The sequence below is a fragment of the Lepidothrix coronata genome, unplaced genomic scaffold, assembly GCF_001604755.1.
Source record: "Lepidothrix coronata isolate B3197 unplaced genomic scaffold, Lepidothrix_coronata-1.0 Scaffold129, whole genome shotgun sequence".
NCBI lineage: Eukaryota > Metazoa > Chordata > Aves > Passeriformes > Pipridae > Lepidothrix > Lepidothrix coronata.
In genome coordinates, this window is record NW_016690309.1 from 2,627,588 (window position 1) to 2,652,530 (window position 24,943).

The 24,943-nt window shown below is 39.4% G+C and overlaps 1 protein-coding gene across 3 annotated transcripts in view; it reads left to right on the forward strand.

The window, feature by feature from the left end:
• GYS2 (glycogen synthase 2) overlaps nt 1-23,888 on the forward strand; it is a 41,677-nt gene extending 17,789 nt beyond the window's left edge. For all 3 annotated transcript variants that reach the window (XM_017826603.1, XM_017826604.1, XM_017826605.1), the window contains 12 exons: nt 2,780-2,924; nt 7,514-7,631; nt 8,038-8,158; nt 10,416-10,522; nt 13,589-13,648; nt 14,228-14,306; nt 14,938-15,051; nt 17,300-17,426; nt 19,217-19,312; nt 20,281-20,444; nt 21,945-22,025; nt 23,012-23,888. In XM_017826603.1, the coding sequence (XP_017682092.1) occupies nt 2,780-2,924; nt 7,514-7,631; nt 8,038-8,158; nt 10,416-10,522; nt 13,589-13,648; nt 14,228-14,306; nt 14,938-15,051; nt 17,300-17,426; nt 19,217-19,312; nt 20,281-20,444; nt 21,945-22,025; nt 23,012-23,233 (1,434 nt within the window). In that variant the 3' untranslated portion in view covers nt 23,234-23,888. The remainder of the gene's footprint in view (nt 1-2,779; nt 2,925-7,513; nt 7,632-8,037; nt 8,159-10,415; nt 10,523-13,588; nt 13,649-14,227; nt 14,307-14,937; nt 15,052-17,299; nt 17,427-19,216; nt 19,313-20,280; nt 20,445-21,944; nt 22,026-23,011) is intronic.
• Nucleotides 23,889-24,943: the final 1,055 nt, after the last annotated feature.

A 24,943-nucleotide genomic window follows, 5' to 3' on the forward strand; every position in this document is an offset into this window, starting at 1 on the left:
ACATGCACCCAGAGGGCAGAGCCCATTGCTGGGCAGGAACATTGGTTTGGGGATGAAGAGCAAAGCCGCTGCTTCATTTGGGCAGATTGGCTCCACACAGCCCCGTGTTGCTTCTAATTCTGGAGCTAAGATTGGCACAGCAAGCTCAGCTGTCTTTGCACAGAGCTGTGTGGACTAAATTTGTCACCTGTCTCATCAATTAATTTTCATTTAACCTGCCCTTCAACTTGTCTGAGGCTATTTTCACTTGTCTAGCCTGCTCAGGAGTGCACAGTTCTTGCTCCACATTGTAAGTGACGTCAGAAGTCAGGGGCTTGCTTTACTGATTGGTGGTGGAAGCTGCTGGAGAGTGAGAGCAAATGAAATGTGAGAAATCCCTGTCCTCTGTTTATTCTTCCTAATAGCCCTGGAATTGTGTACCTTTGCAGAAAAATGCCAAAAGTCATGCAAGCATATGCAAAATAAAGTATTTCCCATTTCCAGAAGATGAGACAACGAATAGCAATGAAGAAATAAGCACTGATATGTGTTATATGTGTTAAATGTGTAAAGTGCTTTCATGCAGTCAAAGAAATAAAAGCTAGCTAGAAATAAACCATAGTGCTTAACAATTTTTTTATGAACCTTTCTCCTTGTAGTGTTGGAGGGAGTGTTTTTCCGCAGTTAGTGAACATGCCCCAAATTCAGCTTTTAATTACATTTTGTAATTGAAACCCATTCTTGCTGAGAAAGAGAACAAAAACCCTTGAAGTTTGAGCAGCTATTTGTTTGCTAGCAATTTACAAATTATTTTTAGTACAAAGATGTATTTGAAAAGACTTCCACAGTTCTGATTGCAGTGGTGCCCCATCCCGTTTTTGTGTTTTTCCAGCATGTGAAAGAACTGTCCCATTTTTGTGTTTGGTTTTTTTTTTTTAGCACAAAGTGTTTGAACAGTCAAATACTCAGTTAAAAGCTGTGTGTGAATTGGTTTAGGGTAAGTGATGCACAATGCTAGAGATCTGTGGCACCCTAACAAGTCAGATTAATTCACCTTTATTTTTTCTTTCTCTGCCCACCTACTCAGTGCTCCTTCTACCATTCATCTTCTGTGACAAATGAGATATTTGTCCTAGAGAAAAGATCATTTAAGATTCCCATGGGGACTGTTGAAAATATGATATATGGTGATACAACTGAGAAATGATAGCATATTGTAAAGTGTATTTCCTACCTTTTCTAAAAATCTCTTTGGGAAACTTAGAAACTCTTGATATAGGGGACCGTCAAAACCAAAATAAAGCATCTAGTTTCTCTAGAAGTTTTCAGCTGAGATTTTTCAAGAGTTCTTTTTTTTTTTGTTCACATTAGGGTGGCGTTTTCAAGTAATAGAGCTGAAGCCACTTTCTCACAAGTAGTGTAGCACCGCTGCAGAATTAGTGCTCAGTGGACAAAAGCACTTTCTTAGCAAAGCAGTTGTAAGATATCTATAGCTACATCTCTATCTATACATGTCCAAGTAAAAATTAAAAGCTGTTTGCTTAAATCTAGTCTCCTAAAATGGTTCACATTTGATCAAATTTCTTAAAATATGTTCTGAACCAACATTAAGCACCTACTTTGCAGGAAAGGTCATGGTCTGAATAGGTTTATTCTGGCTGAGTTCTAAAGTGCTGGAAGCAGAGGTCACACAGTCCTAACTATAGAAAGTGCTGTCTGCCCTGCCTGTACTAATGGTTAAATCTCTTACAGGCAATGAAGTTCCACAGTCAAATGCAATCAGAGTCAGACTGGGCAGCATTAGGCAGCGGTAACGACAGAGCTCGTTGAGAGTCACTGTCACTCTCCATGGAACTCACACAGTCCATTTGGTGCCCCTTCTGTCAACCTTAGCAGGTCAAGACTTCTGTTCCCATAAGTGAAACATCATTTGAGACTAAGAGGATTGTAATTTAGTTGAAATCATTGAGACCTTTTTTAGACTCATTGCAGTGGTTTTGCAGTGGATATCTGAGTGAACATTTGAACCTTTAAGCTCGGTAGGTGTTGTGCTTTCTCTTTGCATCAGGATGATGTAAGCTCAGTTAAAAAAAAAAAGGAGTAGCTACACGTTTGAAAGGTGATTCAGAAATGCTTTGGTATTTGGGGTGGTCTCATCTAGTGGTTTTAACTTAGAAATTAATGGAGTTAAATTGAAATACAAGAAGCAGCAAATAATAGTGATGAAGTTGGAGAAAGAACATCTCTGAGTATCAGAAAATATCTCATTTTCTATATTCTTTGTTCCCTCAGGAGCTGTGTCTGAGTCTTTATATCCTGCCTCTCCACCACAAGTCAAAATCATCTCTCTATGATTCCCACCATTCCACCCAGTCCGCAGGTTCTGTCCTCATCCTCATTCCTTTTTCCTTCTCTCCTCTATACCTTCAGTTACCAGCAGCTTTCCTGCTCTCTCAGGTTTTCCTACAAGCCCTTGCAAGATGCAGTATGATATATTGTCAGCCAGCAGGCCAAATATCACAGATTCTTACCTTTCATGGGGTCATTAATCTAGTTGTCCTTCCATTGTAGAGCTGCCGTTTTTTCAGGAACATGCAGGAACTGAGACCTCTTTTGCTCCTTCAAACCCTTTGAAGTTGATAAAATAGTTCAAAACCCAAAAATGACAGAACAGCAGAATTATCCCATGATTCTCATTCCCTGGGGAAACCGAGCTTGGCACGAGAAACCTTCTTTGAGGTAATAAGTCTGAGGAGGACATCACACAGGTGTCTTTTTTGTTTGTTTTATTATTTACCAGTTTGACATCGACAAGGAAGCTGGAGAGAGGCAGATTTACCACCGGTACTGTATGGAACGGGCATCTGTGCACTGTGCCCACGTGTTCACCACAGTCTCACAGATCACAGCCACAGAAGCAGAACATATGCTTAAAAGAACTCCTGGTAAGACCCAAATTGGTTTTTGTGCTATATTTCCTCCTACCATCTACATTTCCTTAGATTGAATGAACATAATAGAGACAGAGAATAACCAACTTTCAAAACTCCAGTGCAGATGATATCACTTGAAACACATTCTAGCAGCATGTAGTGTAGTCCAGAAGAAATCAAGTTCAGCACCATTTAATGACTGCTTCCAGTACCATTTTAGGAGAGCATTAATTTAATTCTTTGCAAGGACATCTAGCTTCAGGAGCTTTGTCTGTGTCAGGGTTTCCATGCTCTTAGGGCCAAACCACAAAAAGCTTCATACATATAATATTTTCTAAAATAGTCGAGTTATGTACCCAACAGTTTGTATGGTTTTCCCCGTTGTATTGGCCTGATAAAATATGAAATTTCAAAACCTTTTTGTGTTCCATGCATGGAGTTTGAGGAAGGTCGTGATCCCAGTCTGATGTGTCATTAAAGCTCTCTTTAAGTCAGTCCAGCACTCCATGTGCAGGTAAGCGTCATGAGGGGAAATCTGCACAATGATTTTGGAGACTATTTAAGCAGGTGTGTTCACACTTTGGTTATTTTAAGCTAAGCAATACTCAAAAGACTTTATTTTCTTGCCTTTTTTTTTTTTTAAGATTTTTTAGGTGATTTGCAGTGGTAATTATAGTTTGGGATTGTTATCTTTGTTAACTTCAATGGTTCAAGCCACATCATGGTTCATGAATCAGAACAACAGAGATGTTCATTGAATCCTTTGCCTCATTCCTGACTGACTGTCAACAGGATGATGAACTTAGATTATTTTAAACTTAATTTTAAACATGACAGCCATATCTTATTAAAAGTCACTTAAGTGTTCAGTCATTTAAATTGGGATATCTCTGAAAGGTCTAGATTTTTACAAAGTGCAGAGCACTCAGCCTCTGAAAATCAGACTTCTGAAGCTGTTTTATATTGGGATGAGGCTTCTCCTCACAACAGCTGCCTTTGAAAATCATAGTTTATGTTTTGGGATTTTAGGAGACCGAAATGAGTCTGAATCCAGTTTAATTTGGGAGAGAAAATCTGCAGACAGATAAAACATCAGCTGAAGCTGAAGAGAATTCCATGCACAGACATTCACAGGCCTGAGCTTTTTGTAATTATTCTTGCAACTTTGAAGAAACCAAGTAAATCTATTTAATATTGGGGTTAAAAAATTACTTCATGTTGACAGAGCTAGATAGAAATTCAATAGGAATTGCCATCCCAAATCCTAGGAGACAACTGTAAGTGGAAAGTATATTTTGATGGGAATAAGTACTTTGCTAGTTTCTTTGAATCCTGGACCACAAATAAACTGTGTAGGAGACTATTCTCATACTATTTATTCTCTCTGAAGTTTTGAAATCCACATTGGCTGTTTGGAAAATTCAGCAATCCTTCATTGAGCTTGAATTCTGAAGAGGAACTTGAAAGCTGAAAGTATGTGTATGTTTCTCAACCCACTTTAAAAATTAACTTTTAAAAGGGGGATGAAGAATTGGCACAATTAAGTTTTATTTGCATTTATTGAGAGATAAACTTTGTAACCACATTGTTAGCTAAAAATAGCTGAGAAATGTGCCAAGTAGAGCTGTCTCTGCTACTTCTCTTTAACATTAAACTTGGATTATAATTTGAATTGTAAATCTTATCACTTGGAAAAGTCTCTTTAAAATTAGTGAACCTGATTGCATAGGGAAAGTTTGCACCAAGACAAAGGCCCATTTGCCAGCCTAAACCTGGCAGAATGACTGCTTGTTATTATTTAATCAATATTTTATCAAATCATATTTGTCAAAAGTTTGAGTCTCTGATGTTGAACCTGTTTTCTTTGAAGTATCAAGCAAGATTCTGTCAGAGATCATAAGTTACATTCCCGTGATTTGAAAGCTGATGTTACAGGATTTCGAATGTTTTCATTCAGGTATGAAACATTTTTCTCACTGGCAGTAGAGAAGACTTTGAATCAAAATTCCAAGAGACTTAGGTATCAGTTGAGGTCTAGAGCTAGGCTTCCTACCTGTATATATGTGATAAAAATCACAGAAGGAAACTATGAAAAAAGTATGAGGCAACCCTGAATGTTAGTAACTTATCAGCAGAAGACATCCTACTGTGCCAATATTACTTAATGCCAGTTTCTTGCCTATAAATACAGAAGTCAAAACATTCTGATTTGGCCCACTTGGGACAACTTTTTGAACAAAAATGTCATTAATTCATTAAACAACAAGAAAACACTTGGCATAGAGACAAAGCTCTTTTTTATCACTTCTTCCCCAGGGTGAGGGCACATTGCCTTGCACAGGTTCAAAATGTTACTGTTTGTTGAGCAGAGATAGTGAACCGGGTGCTTTGGGCCACAAAGTTTGGTCTGCATCTCAAACCCTTAACTAAGATATGGATTATCCTGATGAAGGGGTAAATGAAGCTGCAGTTAAATCAGAGAACATGAGAGTAGGTTATACACAGGCTGCTGCTGGTGGCTGAGAGGGATCAGAACTCCCTGAAAAATAAAAATAAACGTGAGACAGTGGATGGAAACTGGCCAGAAATACCCAGTCAGGCATTTTTAGTTTATTGGGAAGAGTTTGAAATGGTTGTATTCTCAAAACTATGGCCTGCAGGAGCCTGTTCTTCCACGCTGGACAAAGAGCAGGGCAGAGGAAAGAGGAGGTGTGTGGTTGGTAAAGGCAAGGGAAGATGTTTCTGCTCTGTTGCCTCCCCACTCATATGAGGCCACGGAGGTCTTTGTTCAGAGAACTTTTAAGTGCTGGGCAGGAGAAGGTAAAAGCACAAGTTTTCATGTCAGGCCCACCAAGAATGTCCTTTTTCTGTCATGGAGAACCAAATCTTAAGTACCTAGCAAGTAAAGATTTCCTGGTCTTTAGTTTCAAATGCGGTATTCCAAGACAGATCCATCAAAATTATGGGTATTTCATAGTTGCTAATAAAGGTTGAATTTTTATCTACTGCTGTTTAACCTTGAGTGTTTCAGAAGCCTTTACAAAATAAGGTTTAGTCAGAGATCACTTACCTGTCAGGAAACCACATATGTTGCTGAAGTAGACTTTAAATTTCTAAGAAATAATTAAAAATGGCTGTGGCATCTGGGTGAAAATTGTCAGGCAAGTATAGTGGATAGCATATGGAGAACTGATCGTACTTACTTTAAGATCATCTTGATAGGGGATTAACCAGAAGAGCCATAGGTGTTTTAAAGAAGTCTCCATAAGTCTCTCCAGAAGTAGGAGACTTTTATATCAGGCCAGATATTTAATGCTAGACATGTAAACGGGAAACCCTGAATGTCAGGCATCTGTGACTGAAAAAGCACAGCAAAAGTGGTGTTCAGGACCTGTATCAGTGGCAAGGAAGAGACTGTGCTCCCATCAGTAACCCTGATGTATGGGAGGAGTTACCCATGAGCACTGGGATCAAGGGAGGTGCTGTTTGTTTTGCATGAACCATGTGTTGTAGGGAATTATAGTATCTTACTGAGGGTCCTTTGGATGCTGCACAGAACCTTTAAAATTACTCCAGTTAATGGCTGTGATGACCAGACACCTAGTGACCATTTTGGGAGAACAAGGTTGGAATTGGCACCACTGTGCCCTCTAATAATCAGTGCTTCTTGCTTCTTTGAAGATTCTTTGTATTTGAAGGATCTCTGGTATCATAAATTAGTGTAGGTCTGTTTAAGGCAATTGTGTTACTTTGAAATAAGGAACTGGCCTCCCCTTTCATTTCCATACATGGCTTTCATAAACCAACTCAAAGAAAAGAAAGTGGCATTCTTTCCATTTATGTCAACTAGATTTAGGGCAAGCCTTTAAATAGCTCCTGTGATCTACCAGGAAGGTGAAGAGGGACTGAACTTCAGTGTTGATTGAAGCAAACTATGTCTGTCCTCTGTGGATATCCTATAACTCTACCTTAAAAATGCTGGAAATGGACAAATTTTAATTGTAAGATACTATAGATACTCTCCTCTCTTGGAGGAGAGCAGGTATAAATGTGTAAAACATATTATTCTGTGGCTATATTTAGGAGAAATCCCACAGATTACTCAAGGAAGGTCTTTTCTTAAAAGGTTTCCTATATTGTCCCTTTTCTGATAAACCCTCAGAAATCTTGACAGAATGGATATCTCTTGTGCCATGCAGTAAACAAGGGCATAGTCCTGTGCAGTTCATGCTTTCAAGAGCTTCCAATCTCTAGTGATAGAGGAGGCAACAGTGATAGCAAGAATCAAGAGATAAAGGGCATATTGCACAACAAACACAGCTAAATGGAGACATTACTGGAGTCTTGACAGGACAAAAGGGCAGGGTCTGTCTAGTGTTGAGCAAAGGTGAAAGCCACTTTAATGCCAACATGCCACGTGCAGGAGCTTTGTGGAATAAGCTGGTGGAGACTGTTGTGCCAGGCAATGCTGTTCCCTCTCCAGAAATAGCATAATCCATAACCTGTTCACATACTGACAGCTGGGAGACACATTGGTTCTTTCCTGAAAGATTTCTCTGACTCTGAAGATGTGTACCTCTGCCTTTTCTCTGCTTTTCCAGATGTTGTCACCCCAAATGGCTTGAACGTTAAGAAATTTTCAGCAATGCATGAGTTTCAGAATTTGCATTCCATGTACAAGGCTAGGATCCAAGAGTTCATTCGAGGTCATTTCTATGGGTATGCTTTTACTTTTCAAAAATTAGCAACCGTTGTCCAACGCTATTTAAAGCGAGAACCAAAGCAGGAAGAGTAATGAGTACTTCATAGAGGAGCTGAAATGTTACCGGCTTATTCAAATATCTGTCTGGGATTTCTCAGTCAGAAACTAAAGGAATTTTAGACACCAGTTCTAACTCTGCTTAACAGACTGTGATATCAGAGAGCAGATCCTGATTTGTTCATTATTTACCCAAGATGCAGTTTGCCAGATTAAGGCTGTCAATTTAAAGAACAGCAGAAAAGCCTCACTTTCTTTATGTTTTTGGGATAATAAATTCCTCCAGAATAGAAAGCTGTTGTGTGCTTTGCTTGATTATGTCTAGGAAAATACTTTGTTCTTGTCTGTTTGTTTGCTTGTCTTCAGCCACCTTGACTTCGATCTTGAGAAGACCTTATTTTTCTTCATTGCTGGGAGATATGAGTTTTCCAACAAAGGAGCTGATATGTTTCTAGAAGCCTTATCAAGATTAAACTTTTTGCTGAGGGTAAGAAAACTTGTGCAGCTGTTGATAACACAGAGCTCATACTCAAATTACCATACTGTGGAAGTCACCTGCAAGAATTCCTATAAACTCTGGTTTATGGGAAAGTAATTATGGGATGCTCACAGTTTCCACAAAGCTCTTTCTCTGAATCCTCAGAGTATATAATGATCTCAGACAGATTAAAAATAATTGGTTACATAGTTCTAGAAGTTAATTCGTGGTCACCTCCCTCGTTTTTAGAGAGAAATAATGAAAATGCTATTCAAGAGTTTGCCCCGAAGGTTTACATATTAGAAGGGAAATAAAAGTAATCCTTTAATGATGCCTTTTAAAAATATCTTTTTAAGCAAATTGCTTAATTCACTGGGACCCGATAATGATATTTTAAATCTACTGTTACCACACTGGATGGGAATCTTGCATGAAAATTCCCGCTGTGGCAGCGGGCTGGTGAACAAGCCTGGGGAAGTGGAACTCAGTTCTCCGTGCTTCTGTTTCCTCAGGTATAAAATGAGTGCAATGTTTCTAAATGCTTTTATGGAGTACTTTTAATTTTTTAAAAAAATTTCAAAATTTATTTTTATTTTTAAATTTTAAGTTAATTAAATTAAAAATATTTTTAATGTAATAAAAGTATTTAAAAATATTTTTTAAATGAATTTACTTTTAATTTAAGGAAGAGAAGAGCTAGGCCTTGTTCTGATCAAAGATCAGAGCACTTGCCACTCACAATGAGATTGTTGAAAATGTCTCCATATCTGTCCTAACCATTGATATATTTAAAATTATAGACAGAAAAAGTAGGACTAATCAGTTTTCAGTCATCTAGCCAGGATCAGTTGGCTGTTGTGGCAGACTCTCTCTTATGTACTCTTATCATTTAAATGATGTGGAAAATCTGGATAAAATAATGACACTTTGTTATCAGCAGGGCTGAAAAAAAATATCGATTTTCAAAGCCCTAAGAACACTTGTTCTACCACCACCTTCTGTTAATACACCATTAGAGCCTGTGGACTTTCTGCAAATCCTTCATCGATTCACTCACACAGCCTCACATAACTCAAGCATTTCTTCCACAACAAAAGTCGGTTGTTTGGCATTGCAGGGCAATATCAACATCAACTACCTGTTAATGGCATTTAAACAGCTCTGAAAGCTGATAGTGTGCAAAGTCTCGTGTGATAAGAGGGAAAGAATTGCTTGAGCAACCACTGCAACAATCTCTTATTGCAGCTAATTATTTATATCATAGAATCATTAAACTCGGTGCTGTTGCTTCTCCCATCAGCTGAGCCCGACTGCACTGCATTACAGGTCCAGTTTGGATGCCAGCATCTGATTAGCTGTTCAAAGAACAGCTCTGTCATTCTTTCAAGTGTTCATCATTTTCAAGTGTAATTATTGCCCTGTCATTGTTTCAAGGGGTAATTCCATTGGGAATAGCAGTATACCTGTACTACTGAGGCTGGAAATGCTGCTGCTTCTGAAGCAAATTGTAGTGGTGTGCCTGGCCCTAAAAAATACATAGAATTGGGTGCAATTATTTTATTTTATTTTATTTTATTTTGCTCCTTGAGAACCTTACTGACATTTTGGAGGTAATATATTAATGTTGGCACAGAGTGTTAATACACGCTCAGATCACATGATGGACTCTGAACCTGCCTTGAGGAGAGGGAAGGGAAGAACCTTAACATGACAGGTGACTCCTGTAGGTTATTTTCCACTCTGCATTTCCCTGTACCTCAGTCAGAGAGGGCCTGCTAACAGCAAGTTTGTGAGTCTAAAATTTAAAACAGAGGCAACTCAAAGTAATTTAATATTTACTGCTCTGAACAGGGTTCACCCTTATCTTTTCTTTAAACAGTTGCTGACAGGAGTAAAACCTCATTCACGCAAAAAATTCTTTGCTCACTCCTTTTTGACGAAATAGTTTGTGTCAGGTGAGAAAATGTGTGTAGGATTTTTATTTTAAGTTTATTTCTATGTCCTCAGCCATGGCCTCTAAACCACGAGAGGTCAGGAAGGTGTGTATTGCTCAAACTGAAACTGTGTGACAAATGTTTTACCTGTATTATCCTGAGCTGTATCTCTGACATGACAAAAGTGAGAGTTAAGAGGTCAGAGCCTTCCTGGGCAGCCCAAGTGCATTGGATTTTCCTGTGACTAATTCCTAAAGTTGACTGTGATACTTTGTAGTGAGATTTTATTTTTCTTTTTAATTTATTCCTCTCCATTTTTTTTTGTCATGTAGGTCCATAAGACTGATGTTACAGTTGTTGTGTTCTTCATCATGCCAGCAAAGACAAACAATTTCAACGTGGAAACCCTGAAAGGACAAGCAGTCAGGAAGCAGCTCTGGTAATTCCCATTCTCTCCAAGGGCTTGATGCAGTGAATTCAGGACACATGCAAAAGTTTCAGCTGAAGAATTAATGCCCTTTCTTTTTGCTCTGCTAAAATTGAGGGTTGTGGGTAACTAGAATGTATTTCAGGGATGAAAGAGATGAGAAAGAGAAATAAGGGTAAATATTTCTCTTTTTTTTTGTGTGTGTGTGTCCATAGTTCTTTTTAGTAAAGTTCCCTTGCCATTCTTTGTAACACATTAGCAAGTAGTATTTGCTTTGCAGCAACAAAGTCAAATGTTCCAGAAAATCCACTGCTCTGGATGTATTCTGACTGTTCCTGGTATTCCCTTCGAATGTGCCATGGAGCTCCCACAAAATAAGGACTCACTGCTAATCTATCACAGAAAGCTTGTCTGTAGGAAAAAAGAAATTAATTACACATCCTCTTCTGTGTAGAAGTATGGAAATCGTTCTGTCTGATGCAGCAGAATAACAGTTGATAATAATTGTTTAATTTAGTAATAATTTTTTTAATTGTTTAAATTACATTAATTTTGTGTACAGCCTACAATAGGCAGTGAGGCTTACAACTATAAAGGGAAAATTGTCACAGGCCTTCTCAGTTTGAAAGTTTTAATTTTACAACTTCCCAAAAGCAAAAGCGAAAAAGGGAAAAGCAAAGCAGGAGCAGACTTCTTCACCTCACTTTAGCTGCTGTGTGATTTTAGGTAGGAAAAGGCAAATATTGTGAGGTACTTCTGAACTAAGTGATGTGGCAAAAACTGAAGCTTCGAATTCATAAAGAAAATCAGTGATAGGTTATCAGGGATGAATTTTGTTTAAAAAACAAAGGTGAAAAATGCCATTGCACTCAACATCTTTGCAGATTAATTCTCTGAGCAGGGGAATGGAAACAGGCACCTTATCAGGGGCTACAGCAGTTAAACTCTGCTGCAGATGTAAGGAAGCTGGTCTTAAAATTGAGGGACTAAACCCCACAAGGCCTGCTTTTATGCCTGCATCTCACAGTGTTTAAAGTCTTTGTGATGCCAGTTCTGTATTTATAAAATGATAGAAGTCTGGTTTAGAGATCTGTAGACGAAAGGCACTGTGTAAGAGAAAGATACTGATTTTCTTGTTATCTCCTTAGCTGCCTCCAGCAGATTATCTCTGGCTCAGTTCCTGGGTATCTCTCATCAAGTTGTATTCAATGACTAACAGATACTAAACCTCCACAAAAACAGTGACAGAAATAGTTTAACAGGGGTCATTGAAGTAATTTGGCTTTTGCCATATCTGGGAAAGAAGGCAGATATGAGAAATGTCTCTGCTCTCTAGATTATCTCTGGAGTCATCACACAGCAACTTCTTGGGACTTACAGGGAACATTCTGCCTGGTTACCACTCTGAAAACAGGTACCACAAATGTGGAGGTTGGAAATAATTGTCCATCTTTGGCTTCCCAAAAATAATGTGTCTGAGCTTGAGCTGCGTTCACTGCCAGTGGAGAGGGACAGTTCAGTCCAAAGGATGTTTCATCCTGTATCACTTCTGGAAGGGCCTAAGATGGGTGAAAGGAATGATGCTCTGAAATGGACTGTCACCCTGTGAGGATGTGGGGAGGATCTGTGCAACCAGCTTAAAATCTAGATAGTTGAAGTGGGATAACATAAGTTACCAGAGTTTCTAATGACAACTACACAGGAATTGAAGGAATATGAGTGCAGTGAGAAACAGCCGTGCTTGCAACAAGTGCTTTTGGCCTCTGCTTTGTCTTTGATACACAGTATGTGAAGTTCGAATATAATACAATGGATACACATTAAATAAATAATGTATGGCTGTTAGGAAAGTTTAAATTACATGAAATATGCAGAGTGTTGTATCTCTAGTATGTGGTTATTTCTCTGGTACTCAGCAGTGCAAGGCACAATGGTAACAGTAAAGGTAAAACTACAATGTAAAATCATGCAAAAATCTGCTGCTTCCAGCTATCCTTCCCACTGTGGTCCATGAAAAGCAAAAGACCCTCTGCATCATCATATGCAGCATTATCATGGTCCTAATCTGGAGCTCCAGGATAAAATCACCTGACTACAGTATTACATAACAGCATTAGATGATTTTAAGGATGTCACAGAAACGAAATACTAGAAGAGGTTGGCACTTATAAAGGAGTAGAAGATGGCTGATCTGGGATATAAAATTCCTCTACTTCTGCAAAAGCAGTCTATCCCATCTGGGTTAGGTTTTCGATATTGTGCATGGCATGAGTCTAAGAAAATATGGTCATGGGGGGGACGAGTTTGGTGGGCTTTGGATCAGTGTGGTTTGACATTTAGCTGCTTTACAACTCATCCAAAATTAACTCATCAACTATTGTGCCTTTGTGATTTGGGAGAGAGCAACTAAAAGCAGGTATGTGGATTCTCAGCTTGGTAAAGCTCAGGATTTCACTTAACAAGCTTTGTCTTAGCCCAAAGTATACACAGAAATCAGAAAGGCAGAAAAAGTTCCAGGAAGTGGGTATTTTACTCAAATTCAGAGTGCTTTTGCTGTTTTGACAACAGAACTTCCAGTTATATTTTCAAGTTATTTCACCTAGGGGCAGAATAATATAAGTTACTCTTTGCACTTAGAACAGTGGTTTACTGGAGTTCTTTCTTAGTTAAAAATAAAACATTTGTCTGGCACAGGCTTTATTATTAGGTTAAAACTTGGCCCAAGCTTTTTAGGGAGTTTTTTTTGTTTTGCAAACTAATTATGACCAACTGCCTTTCAGTCTAACACTTGTTTTCAAAAGTCTTTGAGCTGGGAAATAAGGCAGAAAGAGGAAGCTTCTTTTAAAATTCCTTTTATCTTTTTAATAGTTAAATTGGAGATCTCTCAGTCTTGGTTAACGTCCAATATTAATGATCATGTTTCAATATCTAGGGTCATATATATGGTCTCTTTTTCATAGTTGACATGGAAACGTGGCCCACTGATCAGAGCACAGTTTAATTTCCCACAGCAGGAATCTCTTTTATGCTTTGTCCTGGATTCTCCTGTTTTATACATGTATTTATTTATCTTCCTAGGGACACTGCCCAGTTTGTGAAAGAAAAGTTTGGAAAGAAGCTCTACAATGCCCTGCTAAAGTGAGTGTGTAGGTTACTTTATATTCAGGTGGTTTACCTGTGGTGCTTCTGTGCCTCTTTGTGGAGGAAATTTTGACATCCGTAGGAAAGATGTGAGACCACATACAGCAAATCACAAATCACAGAGGAAAAAAATAAACACATTAGCATCTTGTGGTGTAAAGAGTCTTAAGAGACATTTGGGATGTCTAGGTAATATAAAGGCTTATTCACTGTCAAAAATGAGCTACCTCAGCTTAAAAAAGCATAAAGTAATATTTATTAGTGGTTTAGTCATATTGTTTCAAAAGACAGTTGGAAGTGAATGACCCAAAGCATAAGTGAGATGACTGGAACTTCAGCAAAAACAAGCTGTGTCTGAAAAACAGAGGAAAAAAAAAAAGAATTGCTTAGCTTTTTTGGAAGCTAATTGACAGGTCAGCAAGTGTATGGGAGAAAAAAATATAGGGGATATAGAAGGGCCATGAAAAAAAAAAAGTAAATATTTATGTTGATATCAGACCTTGTTTGCTGTTTCTTTGTTTTCTTTATCCTATTAACAAGTCATTTGATAAAACAGGCTTTGTGTTGGTTTTGCAGAGGAGAAATTCCAGACTTGAACAAGATTCTTGACCGAGATGATATAACCATTATGAAAAGAGCCATCTATTCAACTGAGGTCAGAAAACGTATTAATTACAGAAATGTCTAGTACAGATGATAAATGTGATGATATACAGGGGTTGTGTGTGACATATAGTGATATGTGTGCATTGGGAAGATGTTTTCAGCAAATATAGCTCTCATTGGTAACGTTTAAAGATCAACTGTGGCTATTTTTAATGCCAGTATGACCTAAACTAATTCTTTTGGGAAATTCATGGATCACATGCAGGACATCAAAATTCCTCATTCTTTTCTTCTGCAGTAAACGTAAATATTTTGTTGTTCTTGAAGTCTGGATGTATTAAATAGTTAAAATCAAACTCTTAAGGAGATACAATATAATGACTAAAACCCTTCGAAGTTAAACAGTAGGCCTTTCTAAAGGTTAGTACAAATACGCATATTTGGAGGTAAATGAAGCAAATCCAGATTTTATGGTCTCATTTATGGCCTTAATTATATGGAAGACAACATTATGTGATCATTCTTTCTTACCTTAAAATGCAAATGTCACATCAATGACAAAATCTCCCACTGTCTTCCACTAACCTTAGAAAACGGGAACACAACTGTTACAGAAAATGGTGACAGAACTGTTTGCCAAGAGTTTTGTCTGGCTTATGGGTTTCTTCTTCTGTCTTTAGAGACACTGTCTGCCTCCAGTGACCACCCACAACATGATTGATGATGGCAACGACCCGATCCTCAACACCATCCGGCGCATCGGCCTCTTCAACAACCGCACAGACAGAGTGAAGGTACAGCCTGTCCTTTTAATTTTAGATGTAGAATGGAATTTCTTTGAACAGTCCCAGCCTGGATCAGTCTGCATCCTGTACTGAATGAAGAGTTTCTACTCCTGAAATCAAGAAAGTGCCACAGGTTGTTTGCACCCGGATGTAAAACTCTGTCACAGATTAATTTGTTTAAAACTAGAGGTCCAAAGTTGGAGCACAGACGTTTCTGGAGTATTGATTCATCTCTTAAGAACAGCCCCCTGATACTCAGCATTTGCTGTAGAAAATAACCAGGGCTTCAATCCTGAGCAGAAATAATTCTTCTTTTGGTTGAAACTAAATGTATGTAAATAAATCCTTTCCTTATTTCCATGTTTACCTTGTCAAACCACAGAAATGATCAGCTCCTGCTCTCACAAGTTCTCCCAAAGTTTTTTTTGGTCTGGCAGTCTTTCTGTTAACTATCTCAACGTCTGTCTAGTCCAAGTAGAACCTAAAATTGCAAATTATTCTTCTTCCAAACCTTCTTTTTAAAGTCATATCCCTAGCATCTCTGACAATGACATATCACCTGTTCTCAGTGTTTTGCCTTTTTAAACCCATGACAATAACTGAGTAAATATTTTCCCCAACTTCCTAGTTGCTTCTAATTGGCTTAACATGTTGTCTGCTAAGTGTGTGTCTCCAGTGAATTATGGGATCATAACATGGTAATAATGTACTAGATGTAACAAAAGCAGGGTGGAAAGATGCACTGTATATAAATGTTGTTAAAAAATCCCCAGAACTAGACAACTGCTTGAAAATTAGAAAGCAGACAGTACATAACACTGCAGACACCTTTTCCTGATTCTCAGCAGACTTGGTTCTCTTGCATATGTCAAGTTTGTAGAAAACTGTTGTTACCACTGGAAAATTACCTGCTGCATGAACAGGCTTAATTCTTAATGTTCTTAATGAGCTGAATGTCATGAACAAAAAAAGCTTCAAATGGAAAGTAATTTTGAGAGGTGTATGACATATCCACCCAGACACAGCTGGCATGTGAAAAATACCCTCAGCAATGCCAGTGGAATCATTGGGTTCAAATAAACTTGCAAAATGAACCTACAGCCCGTTTACTGGCTGAGTACCTTCATTATTTACTCAAGTGAGTAGCATGATTACATTATTAAGAAGGGATAAAAGCATAGCCTTGACATGGAGGGATGGCTGCAGTGTGTTTATGCAGGGAAATAAGCCCAGGGAAGTTTAAATTGTTCCTGCACACCTTTTCCTCCCAAAGCTGACTGGACATATTATACAAGGCACTTCTCTGCCTGCCAGTGGAAATGGGGCAGTGACACCAAAGCCCTGCAGAGTCATGCAGACAAATTAGCTTTAGTCCTGAGAGTGGGACATCAGCCTAGGTTAATTAGCTTTGTCTTTCAGCAAGATTAGTTGACCTAGGCACGGGAGTGTGGTGATGGGGTTATAATATGTCTGGTTCCAAAATTCTCTCCGTTCTTGGGAGAGATCTGTCAACTATGGGAAACATGCCTTTATTTCACTGCGTGCTGTGGAGCTCACGAGTGCTTTTTATCTGCCTGAGGCCTCTTCTTAACAAGACATCCCAAATCACAGAATCACTGAATGGTTTGGGTTGGAAGGGATGTCAAAGATCATCTCATTCCAGCCCCCCTGCCATGGGCAGGGACACCTTCCACTAGACCAGGGTACTCAGAGCCCCATCCAACCTGGCCTTGGACACTTCCAGGGATGGGGCAGCCACAGCTTCTCTGGATAACCTGTGCCAGGGCCTCCCCACCCTCACAGGGGAGAATTTCTTCTTAATATCCAATCTAAACCTACTCTCAGTCAGTTTGAAGCCATTCCCCCTTGTCCTGTCACTCCAGGCCCTTGTAAATACTCTCCCTTGGTACACCAGACCAAGACAACCCATATGGTCTTGCTAAATGCCACAGCTTTAGGCATAATTCTGTATGCACATGGTCTTTCTGGATGAAGAATAATAAAGCTGAAATGTTAAGTATTCTCCTGTCCAGAAAAAAAAGGATTCATTATGAATACTATTTCCAGGACAAGAATGCACACAGGCAGGATACGTTTTAGTGTGGAAGTGGATTAGATAACAGATGAATGGTCAGAGGAGGTGTTGTCCAGATACTTAGGAAAAGAACAGAGTGAATAAATTGCTTAAGCTTATTGATAATTAGCATGTACCCATGATGGTTTTCTTTTACCTCTAATGCAAGTTTTGAATATCCAGGTGATCCTACATCCAGAGTTTCTTTCTTCAACAAGCCCGTTGCTGCCCCTGGACTATGAGGAGTTTGTCAGAGGCTGCAACCTCGGTGTATTCCCATCTTACTACGAGCCCTGGGGTTACACTCCAGGTAGGCAACCTGTACCCTTAACTAGTACAGAAAGATGGACACTCATTCTGTTGATGTAGAATGGCTTTGCAGCCAGTTTCCTCTGGAGGGCTGCAAAAACTCTTGAGGCTCCGTTTTCTCTACAGTGCAAAGTGCTGGAAAAATTTGGGGGCTGGGTGGTATAAAGTGTCATCCACTGACTGACAACTATTCACATTTGTCCTTGCACTGCACCCTTTCCAATACTAACATGTACTCCTTTGTTTACTGTGAATTTGGAGCAAGAAATAATTTCTATAGCTTAATTATTAACTTGATTCCAGGATTTTAAAAGAAGATTTATGGGAATGTAACTGTTGAAAAAAGCAGGGCAAGAAATTAAACCCCAGTTCAGTGGGTTTAATTCAAGATAAGAGTTAAGTTTGAGAGAATTGTGTAACACCATAGCTAAGTTATTTACCACAAATACACACAGTGATATTGAATTTCATGAAATTAAGTGGAAATTTCTAAAAATACAGAGAGCATATAGATTCTGACTTGAAATTTGGCCCCCATTCAAAAAAAGGCACTGAACACCTGACTAAATCAGTGCAAACTATGAACTTGAGTACCTGTGAAGATCAAAGCCTGCATGTCCATGTTTTTCATGTCCTCCAAAATACTTTCTGTAGTCTTGATACACATCTGAAGTTGGGGTACCCCTCGTAAGAACATTCGTTTTAAGCCAATGAATCGGAACAGAAATTCTGGAAGTTTTGTCATTCTCCAGAGCTCTCTCTCTCTCCAAGTAAGAGAGCTATTCTGTTCCAAGATAGCCCTCTTGCATGCCAGCAATTTCTCATCCTGTTCTAATCTCAGCTAATGTATAAAGTAAATGTGACAGCCAGGGATGATTTCTGACCTGGACACAAAAGTCAAACTGCTCCTTGGTAGTTTTGAGGAAAACTGTGGTTTACACTAGTCAAAAGAGTTGTTCTCTTTCCTTTACTAATGCAAAGGCAATTCTCTTTGCTGATACCCATTTAAATCTCCCAGAAACAAAAAGTGATTTTTTTTTGAGGTAGGTTTATAAGTATTTTATAGACATGTTTTATTGTCATATCAATGAAGGCTCCATAGATGGCTTTCTGCACTTCAAAGACTGGAGTGTTTACTTGATCTGTGTGCTGGCTTAGGTTAGGCTTAACTTCTTCTGCAAAAACTCTTTAAATCTGAGGGAACAGTCATCCTTACGGCTACGACAGAAATAGCTACAAAATATGCATATATTTTCCGATTTTATAAAATTAGTTCCACATCTACTGTGAATGCAGTCCTGAGTTAGTGGTGGGGTTTGTTGGTTGGGGTTTTTTTCTTGCTACAGGGACCAGTTTACAAACAGTAACCAAGGTTTAATATGATCCTGGTCCTAAGAGGATCAGCTTTGTAAAGATTTATGAACAACTAATAGGGGTACACCAGTCTTCAACTGAAAAGTCAAACAATCCAGGCCAAATACTGGGGTTCTCTGTTTCAACACTGCACTCCCAGAAAGATTTCATTTTAACTGCTGAGAAACTCAGAGATATATTTGCAAACACAGTGTGAAATGTTGTGTTTAAAATTTCTTTTTCTTCCTTTCTTTTTTTTTAACTTTTTCTCCAAATCCACAACAAAGCACTGTAGTTTTCACTTGATATTTTCAGGGCAGCTCTAGTGTTATGGGATCTTCTTTCTGCTTGTTTATTTTTCCTTTTATTTTCTCTCTCAAGGTGAAACCTCTCAAAGTTTTTAGCCCTGAAACACTTTTTTTCTGTTTCTTTTGGCAGCTGAATGTACTGTGATGGGCATTCCCAGTGTGACCACAAACCTCTCTGGATTTGGCTGTTTCATGCAGGAACATGTTTCTGACCCAGCAGCTTACGGTAAAATTTTTGTAACCCCATATCAAATCATCCCCTCTGAGTTAGGGAAGCAAAAAGCACAACAACCATGTTTTCACTCCTCAATTTGGTGCTTTCACTAATGCAATGGAGTTCATTATTACAGCTTTCAATATCTTGTTATGTTGAACGAGCCTTTCCAGCTTTTGTATTTATCCAAACCTTTTCCAGGTTTTTTCTCTTTTGTCTCCCTTTAACCTTTTGTCTTTATCCTTCCAAACTCCCCACTGCTCATACTGGTGTAGGGTCTCCCAGCATTTCCCTTTAATGCCTCTGGTTGCTCTGTAACACTCTGAGCCCTTCAAAAGGAGCAGTGAAAGATAGCTGAGGTCTAGTACCATCTTCTTCCTAACACCCTGGTGTAAGGAAGGTGCCAAAAATAAAGTATTAATCTTAACAAACTACGTAGAGGCAAAGCTTACCTCTGCCCTCTCTGCCAGAATTGTCTCTTGACTGATGTATGTGAGTTCAGTGTCTCTATGGAAACACTTGGATTTCTACAGAAATCACAGTCTCTCTCCTACAGGCTGATTCTGACCATCCACACTTAAAAATTCTACATCAAACTAGGAAAACACTGGATTATGTGGGGGTTTTTTTGATCAGTCAGTATTTTAAAACTCATGGGAGATAAAAAATGATGTGTCTTTATCCAGAAACTCTAATCCTTTTGGACATACTTACACAAAAACAACAAAGCCTCTGAGTTTCGAAGCATTTGCTGAATTTCAGGTAAAGAAAATGAAAATAAAAAAAATGGTTCTCTTTAGCTTTCCATTCCATCAGAATAGTAACAAATGTTATACAGTTGTAGCTGTGTTTTAACATTAAAAGGAGTGTATAATACATGTGATGCTTGTAAGACTATGTGGAAGAAGGTGGGTTGGAAATGTGAGAGGTCAGATCCCATTTTTAATTCCACTCATGCCCACCTTTTCTGTGTCCCTCAGGTATCTACATAGTGGACAGGAGGTTCCGCTCCCCAGACGAGTCGTGCAACCAGCTGACCCAGTTCCTGTATGGATTTTGTCAGCAGTCCCTTCGCCAGAGGATCATCCAGAGGAACCGAACTGAGAGACTCTCGGACCTCCTGGACTGGAGATACCTCGGCAGGGTGTGTGAAACTGTGTAACACAAGTGTTAAAAATTCCAGACTCATGGTCTGATCAACAATCTTCACATCCTGCTGAAGTGCAAGGACTTCCTGGGCAGGAAAAGAAGAGGGGCAGGGACTGAGCTCTGCAATGGGGGGACCAAGGACAACCCCCAGGGAATGGCTGGAGCTGTGTCAGGGCAGGCTCAGGTTGGACCTCAGCAAAAGGTTCTTCCCCCAGAGGGTGGTTGGGCACTGACCAGGCTCCCCAGGGCAGTGGGCACAGCACCAAGGCTGCCAGAGCTCAGGGAGGGTTTGGATGATCCTCTGGGGCACAGGGGGTGACTCTGGGGATGGGCCTGTGCAGGGCCAGGAGTTGGACTGGATGATCCTTGTGAGTCCCTTCCAACTCAGCACATCCTGTGATTCTGTGAGACAGCCCTGTCCTGAAAAGCAACTCCCAAAGGTGCTAAAGGCAAAGCCTGCCCTGACATTCCAGTGTAGTGCTTCCATGCTCCAGTGGCAAGGAGAGACATGACTTGAGTGAATAGGTTAGAGCAGCAGCCAGTCACACCAAGCTCTTCCTGGTGCTAAAGACAATGTAAAAATCTGGTGACACTGGCAGCACATACACTGTGTAGGAATTGTGCTCCAGAGTCATGTGGACACTTTCAAAAATCCTACCAGTTCTTAGGATGCTTCTGGACCCTGTGCCTCCTCAACACTCCTAAACTACCTCTGTGCCTTGAAAGGCAAAGTAGTGTTTTTAATTTGGCACAGAAAGCTCTGCAGGACCACCTGCTAAGAAGACAGCAGCAAAGCAGTAATCTCAAGGCCACAGGAGTAAAGAAGTGGATAGACATATATCAGTTTTGTAACTCTTGGACCTTTTCCTGCTCTGATACCTGTGTATGAGAACCTTAGTGTTTATGTGGTTCCACACAGCATGAGGCCCTGATACAATGAGCTATTTGTTCTGTGCATGTGCTGCAGACTCAGGAGTATAGTGGATCTATAAATATTTTTGCCAAATTCTTGAAAGCCAGGCATCATAATAAACTCATAAATATTATTTTTCTGTAACTGTTACACGTGCTTCCTGTGCAAGGATGAGTCCAAAGTTTATGTGTATACATGTGCACACTGAAAGATGTCAATTTTCCTGGTTAAAAGAGAGCCAGTTCTATCTTGAAGGATAAAGAATACCTGTCCCTCAGTAAGAACTACACGGAGTGAGACAAGTCCTAGTTTCCATCTTAATACATCTTAGTCTTACAGGAACCTTATTCAGCTTCTGTTCCAGACTTTTTTGCTGTGAATCTAACATGGATGGCTCACTCCTTTACAACAATGTGTTCATTACAGGCAGCAGTATCACCTGGACTCTGCTTAGCTGAACAGATGTTTAGACTTTGTTCAGCATCATCTTCTAGAAGATACTCATTTTATGTTCCTTTCCCCCCCTGCTTAAATCTACCCAAGACTTCCTTGACTTGTAAAGGCTTCTCTTTTGTGTTGCAGTATTACATGCATGCTCGACACCTGGCCCTCAGCAGAACATTCCCAGATAAATTTGAGATGGACCCAAGTGCTCCACCAAAGGTAAAGTCTGCTTTTGAGTTCATTTTAACTGCCTTACAAGGAGGGAGAGAAAGCGTGTGTGTGTTTGGCAGAAAGAGGGAGAAGAGAATCAGCAAGTTCTGGGTTAACTGAAGGGAAATAGGAACGCACAGTTAATTACAGACCCAGCCTCCAGTCAGAAGTGATAGAGGAACAGCTCTTCGGATGATTTAGAGTGACCTGGATGGGACTATGACCCTTTGGACCAGCTGAGGGACTGGCCCTTGAAATTCCTCTTTTAAGAGTGGCAGCTTCTAATGTTGCTTCTGATAAATGTCCTGGGGACGTTCTGCACAAACCAAAGAGAAAAGGCAAGGATAGTCTAGGGAATGTGAGGCAAAGCATTGCCTTCATCTAAACATGGTATGTTGTTTGGAACTGCAAGGGGTCAGTTTAAAGGCAGACCTTCAAGCAGTTCTTGCCTAGTATATGTTAGCACCAATTTGAAAAGGGAGGCTGCTCAGAACCACTGTAAGAACAATGTTATTTGAAACCAAACCTCCAGAGAGCAACTCTTTTTTTTTCTTTTAATAAGAAAGAGAAGGAGACTCAGACCTAAACCCCTTGGTTGGTTCTGGTTTTGCAGATGCTGATATTACAACTAGAAAGCTGTTTGGAAATTTCAGACTGAATCCTGACTGAATTTCAGTGAGCATATTCTGACTATAGAGTACAGAAGGATTTTGAGCTGAGCCGATGGTTTTAAGGCTCAGTTAAGTTTGTCATATCTTGCAAAAAGCAGTGCTGGAAGGGCAGCATATTATTTATGGCATGGGCTAAAGATCTGTGCCATACAAACCTGTACTCACTGACAGAGGAGGACTGAGGGGATTTGGGTTTAAGGGAGCTTAATTTTAGAGTGCAGAGCATCCCTGTTCCCTTTGAAGTGTTGATAGCCTTAAATTTCTGTGCACAACCAATTGAGGAACACTGTGTTAACACGTCCAACTTGTCTCTCTCTCTGCCAGACGGAAGGTTTCAGGTACCCCAGGCCTTCCTCAGTGCCACCATCACCTTCTGCCTCTCAGCATTCCAGCCCCCAGAACAGCGAAGCCGAAGATGAAGATGAGGATGAAAGATACGATGAGGATGAGGAAGCTGAGAGGGACAGGCAAAACATCAAGTCTCCCTTTTCCCTTGGAGCATTGCCACAAGGAAAAAAGAAGCAGCACGGGGAATACAGGAACTGAATTCATTGCTCCCACTCTGGCAGGGTGTCTCTCCATCCATTCAACAGTTCCTCCTGTAGGCTTGGCAAGCTTTGCATTAAGGACAGTGTGATATAATTAGGAGAATCTTAAATGTTAATTAAGCTACACTGTTGGAAAGCCTAATATTATTTCACCTTGAAAGTAGTTTAAATTACAATTTTCCTGTGCCCCTTTGAGGTAGAAGAGATTTCTCAAGCTTAATAAATCTAGAGAATGCAACAATCCCCTCAGGAGCTTTTACAAACTGCAGATCATACCTTTGTCTACATAATCACTGCATTAATCATAGTCTACACAGGTAGCTCCATTTTGGGTATCCCAAATGAATGAATTCTTGCTTCATTTATGTTTCCTCTTTAAACCAGAGCTCAAAGAATTAGAGGGAAAAAAAGTGTTACACTGGAGAAATACTGGAAGTGTTAAAAAAGATACACTGAAAAGAAAATGGTCTTTCTTTTTCCTTATGCTGTTTATTACAAGCTTACATAATTTAAAACATTTTTTTTTACAGCACACAGAAGTGTCTTGATCCAGTGGTAAAAGTCTTATGCAGTGGGCATTTTGAGTTTTAGAGAAGTCATCTTTCTGCAGTCATTTAGACCCACAATAAACAGCAGACCATTTATTTTCTGATTCCTCTGGTATGTCTCTTTTGTTGTTTTCATCTTGTTTTAGATTCTAAGTTTGTTAACAAACGGGTTTGGGAGGAAATTAATGTGGCTTGGCTAAAGTGAATGGCAAAACTGCCTTAAGTAACACCTTGCCCTGCACACAAACCTCCAGGCCACAGGGTGATGTGGCAACATTCAAAGATAAGTAACAATTGCCCCATTAGGCCACGATTTACTTCACTTCTAGAAGAGATCTAATCTAAAAAATAATGCTAAAAGAACCCACAGACGGATTTTGAAATGCACCTGACATGTCGAAGTGCTTGGGGAATAATTTAACCTCACAACAAGAACTGGACATTGCGTTTGCCTTACAGAAAGCTTTTCAGTTCCTAGAGATGCAGTTCCTGAAAATGCTCTTCAGAAGCAGATCTTGACATGAAGATGTTAGGAAGGAGATTCTTCTTTTTTTTTTTTTTTCAAGGAGCCATCAAGAATTTCTCACGCTGTTCAAGAAAGTTGTTTCCAGGAGTTGATTCAGCCTGTTCTTCAGCAGGTAGGAGGATGTAACCTTTGGAAGGTACCTTCACTGCTGATTCCAGAGGGAGCCTAGATGTCCAACTTTGATTAGACACCTCCCTTTCAAACACTTAACCATCATTTGATGACATGCTTCTTATTTTAGGCCATATAGAATAGAAGTGACAATGTGCCTATTTGTATTTTTGGCCACCTAAAATCAGTTTTAAAATTAGACTTTCATTCTTAAGCTGGTTTGGATACCAGAAAGAATAACTATTCTCAGAAGTAGGCTCAGGCTTTCATGGCAAAATTATTTCAATTTAAAAGGAGTGACTATTTTTTAGCCATTTAAAAATAATTAAAACAATGAGTAGTTTTTCATATGAAAGTGGTGAAAGCAAAGATGTTGCCAATATTTTTCTTCGTGAAGTTTACTAAATGGAGAACTGCAGTTCTTGAGCTTCTTCCACAAAGTGCTTTTAATCAGGGCTCCCTTGCAGAGTCAAAGAAGGTAATGGCTGAGAGTCCCAAGGAAAGAACATTTAAAGGGCATATT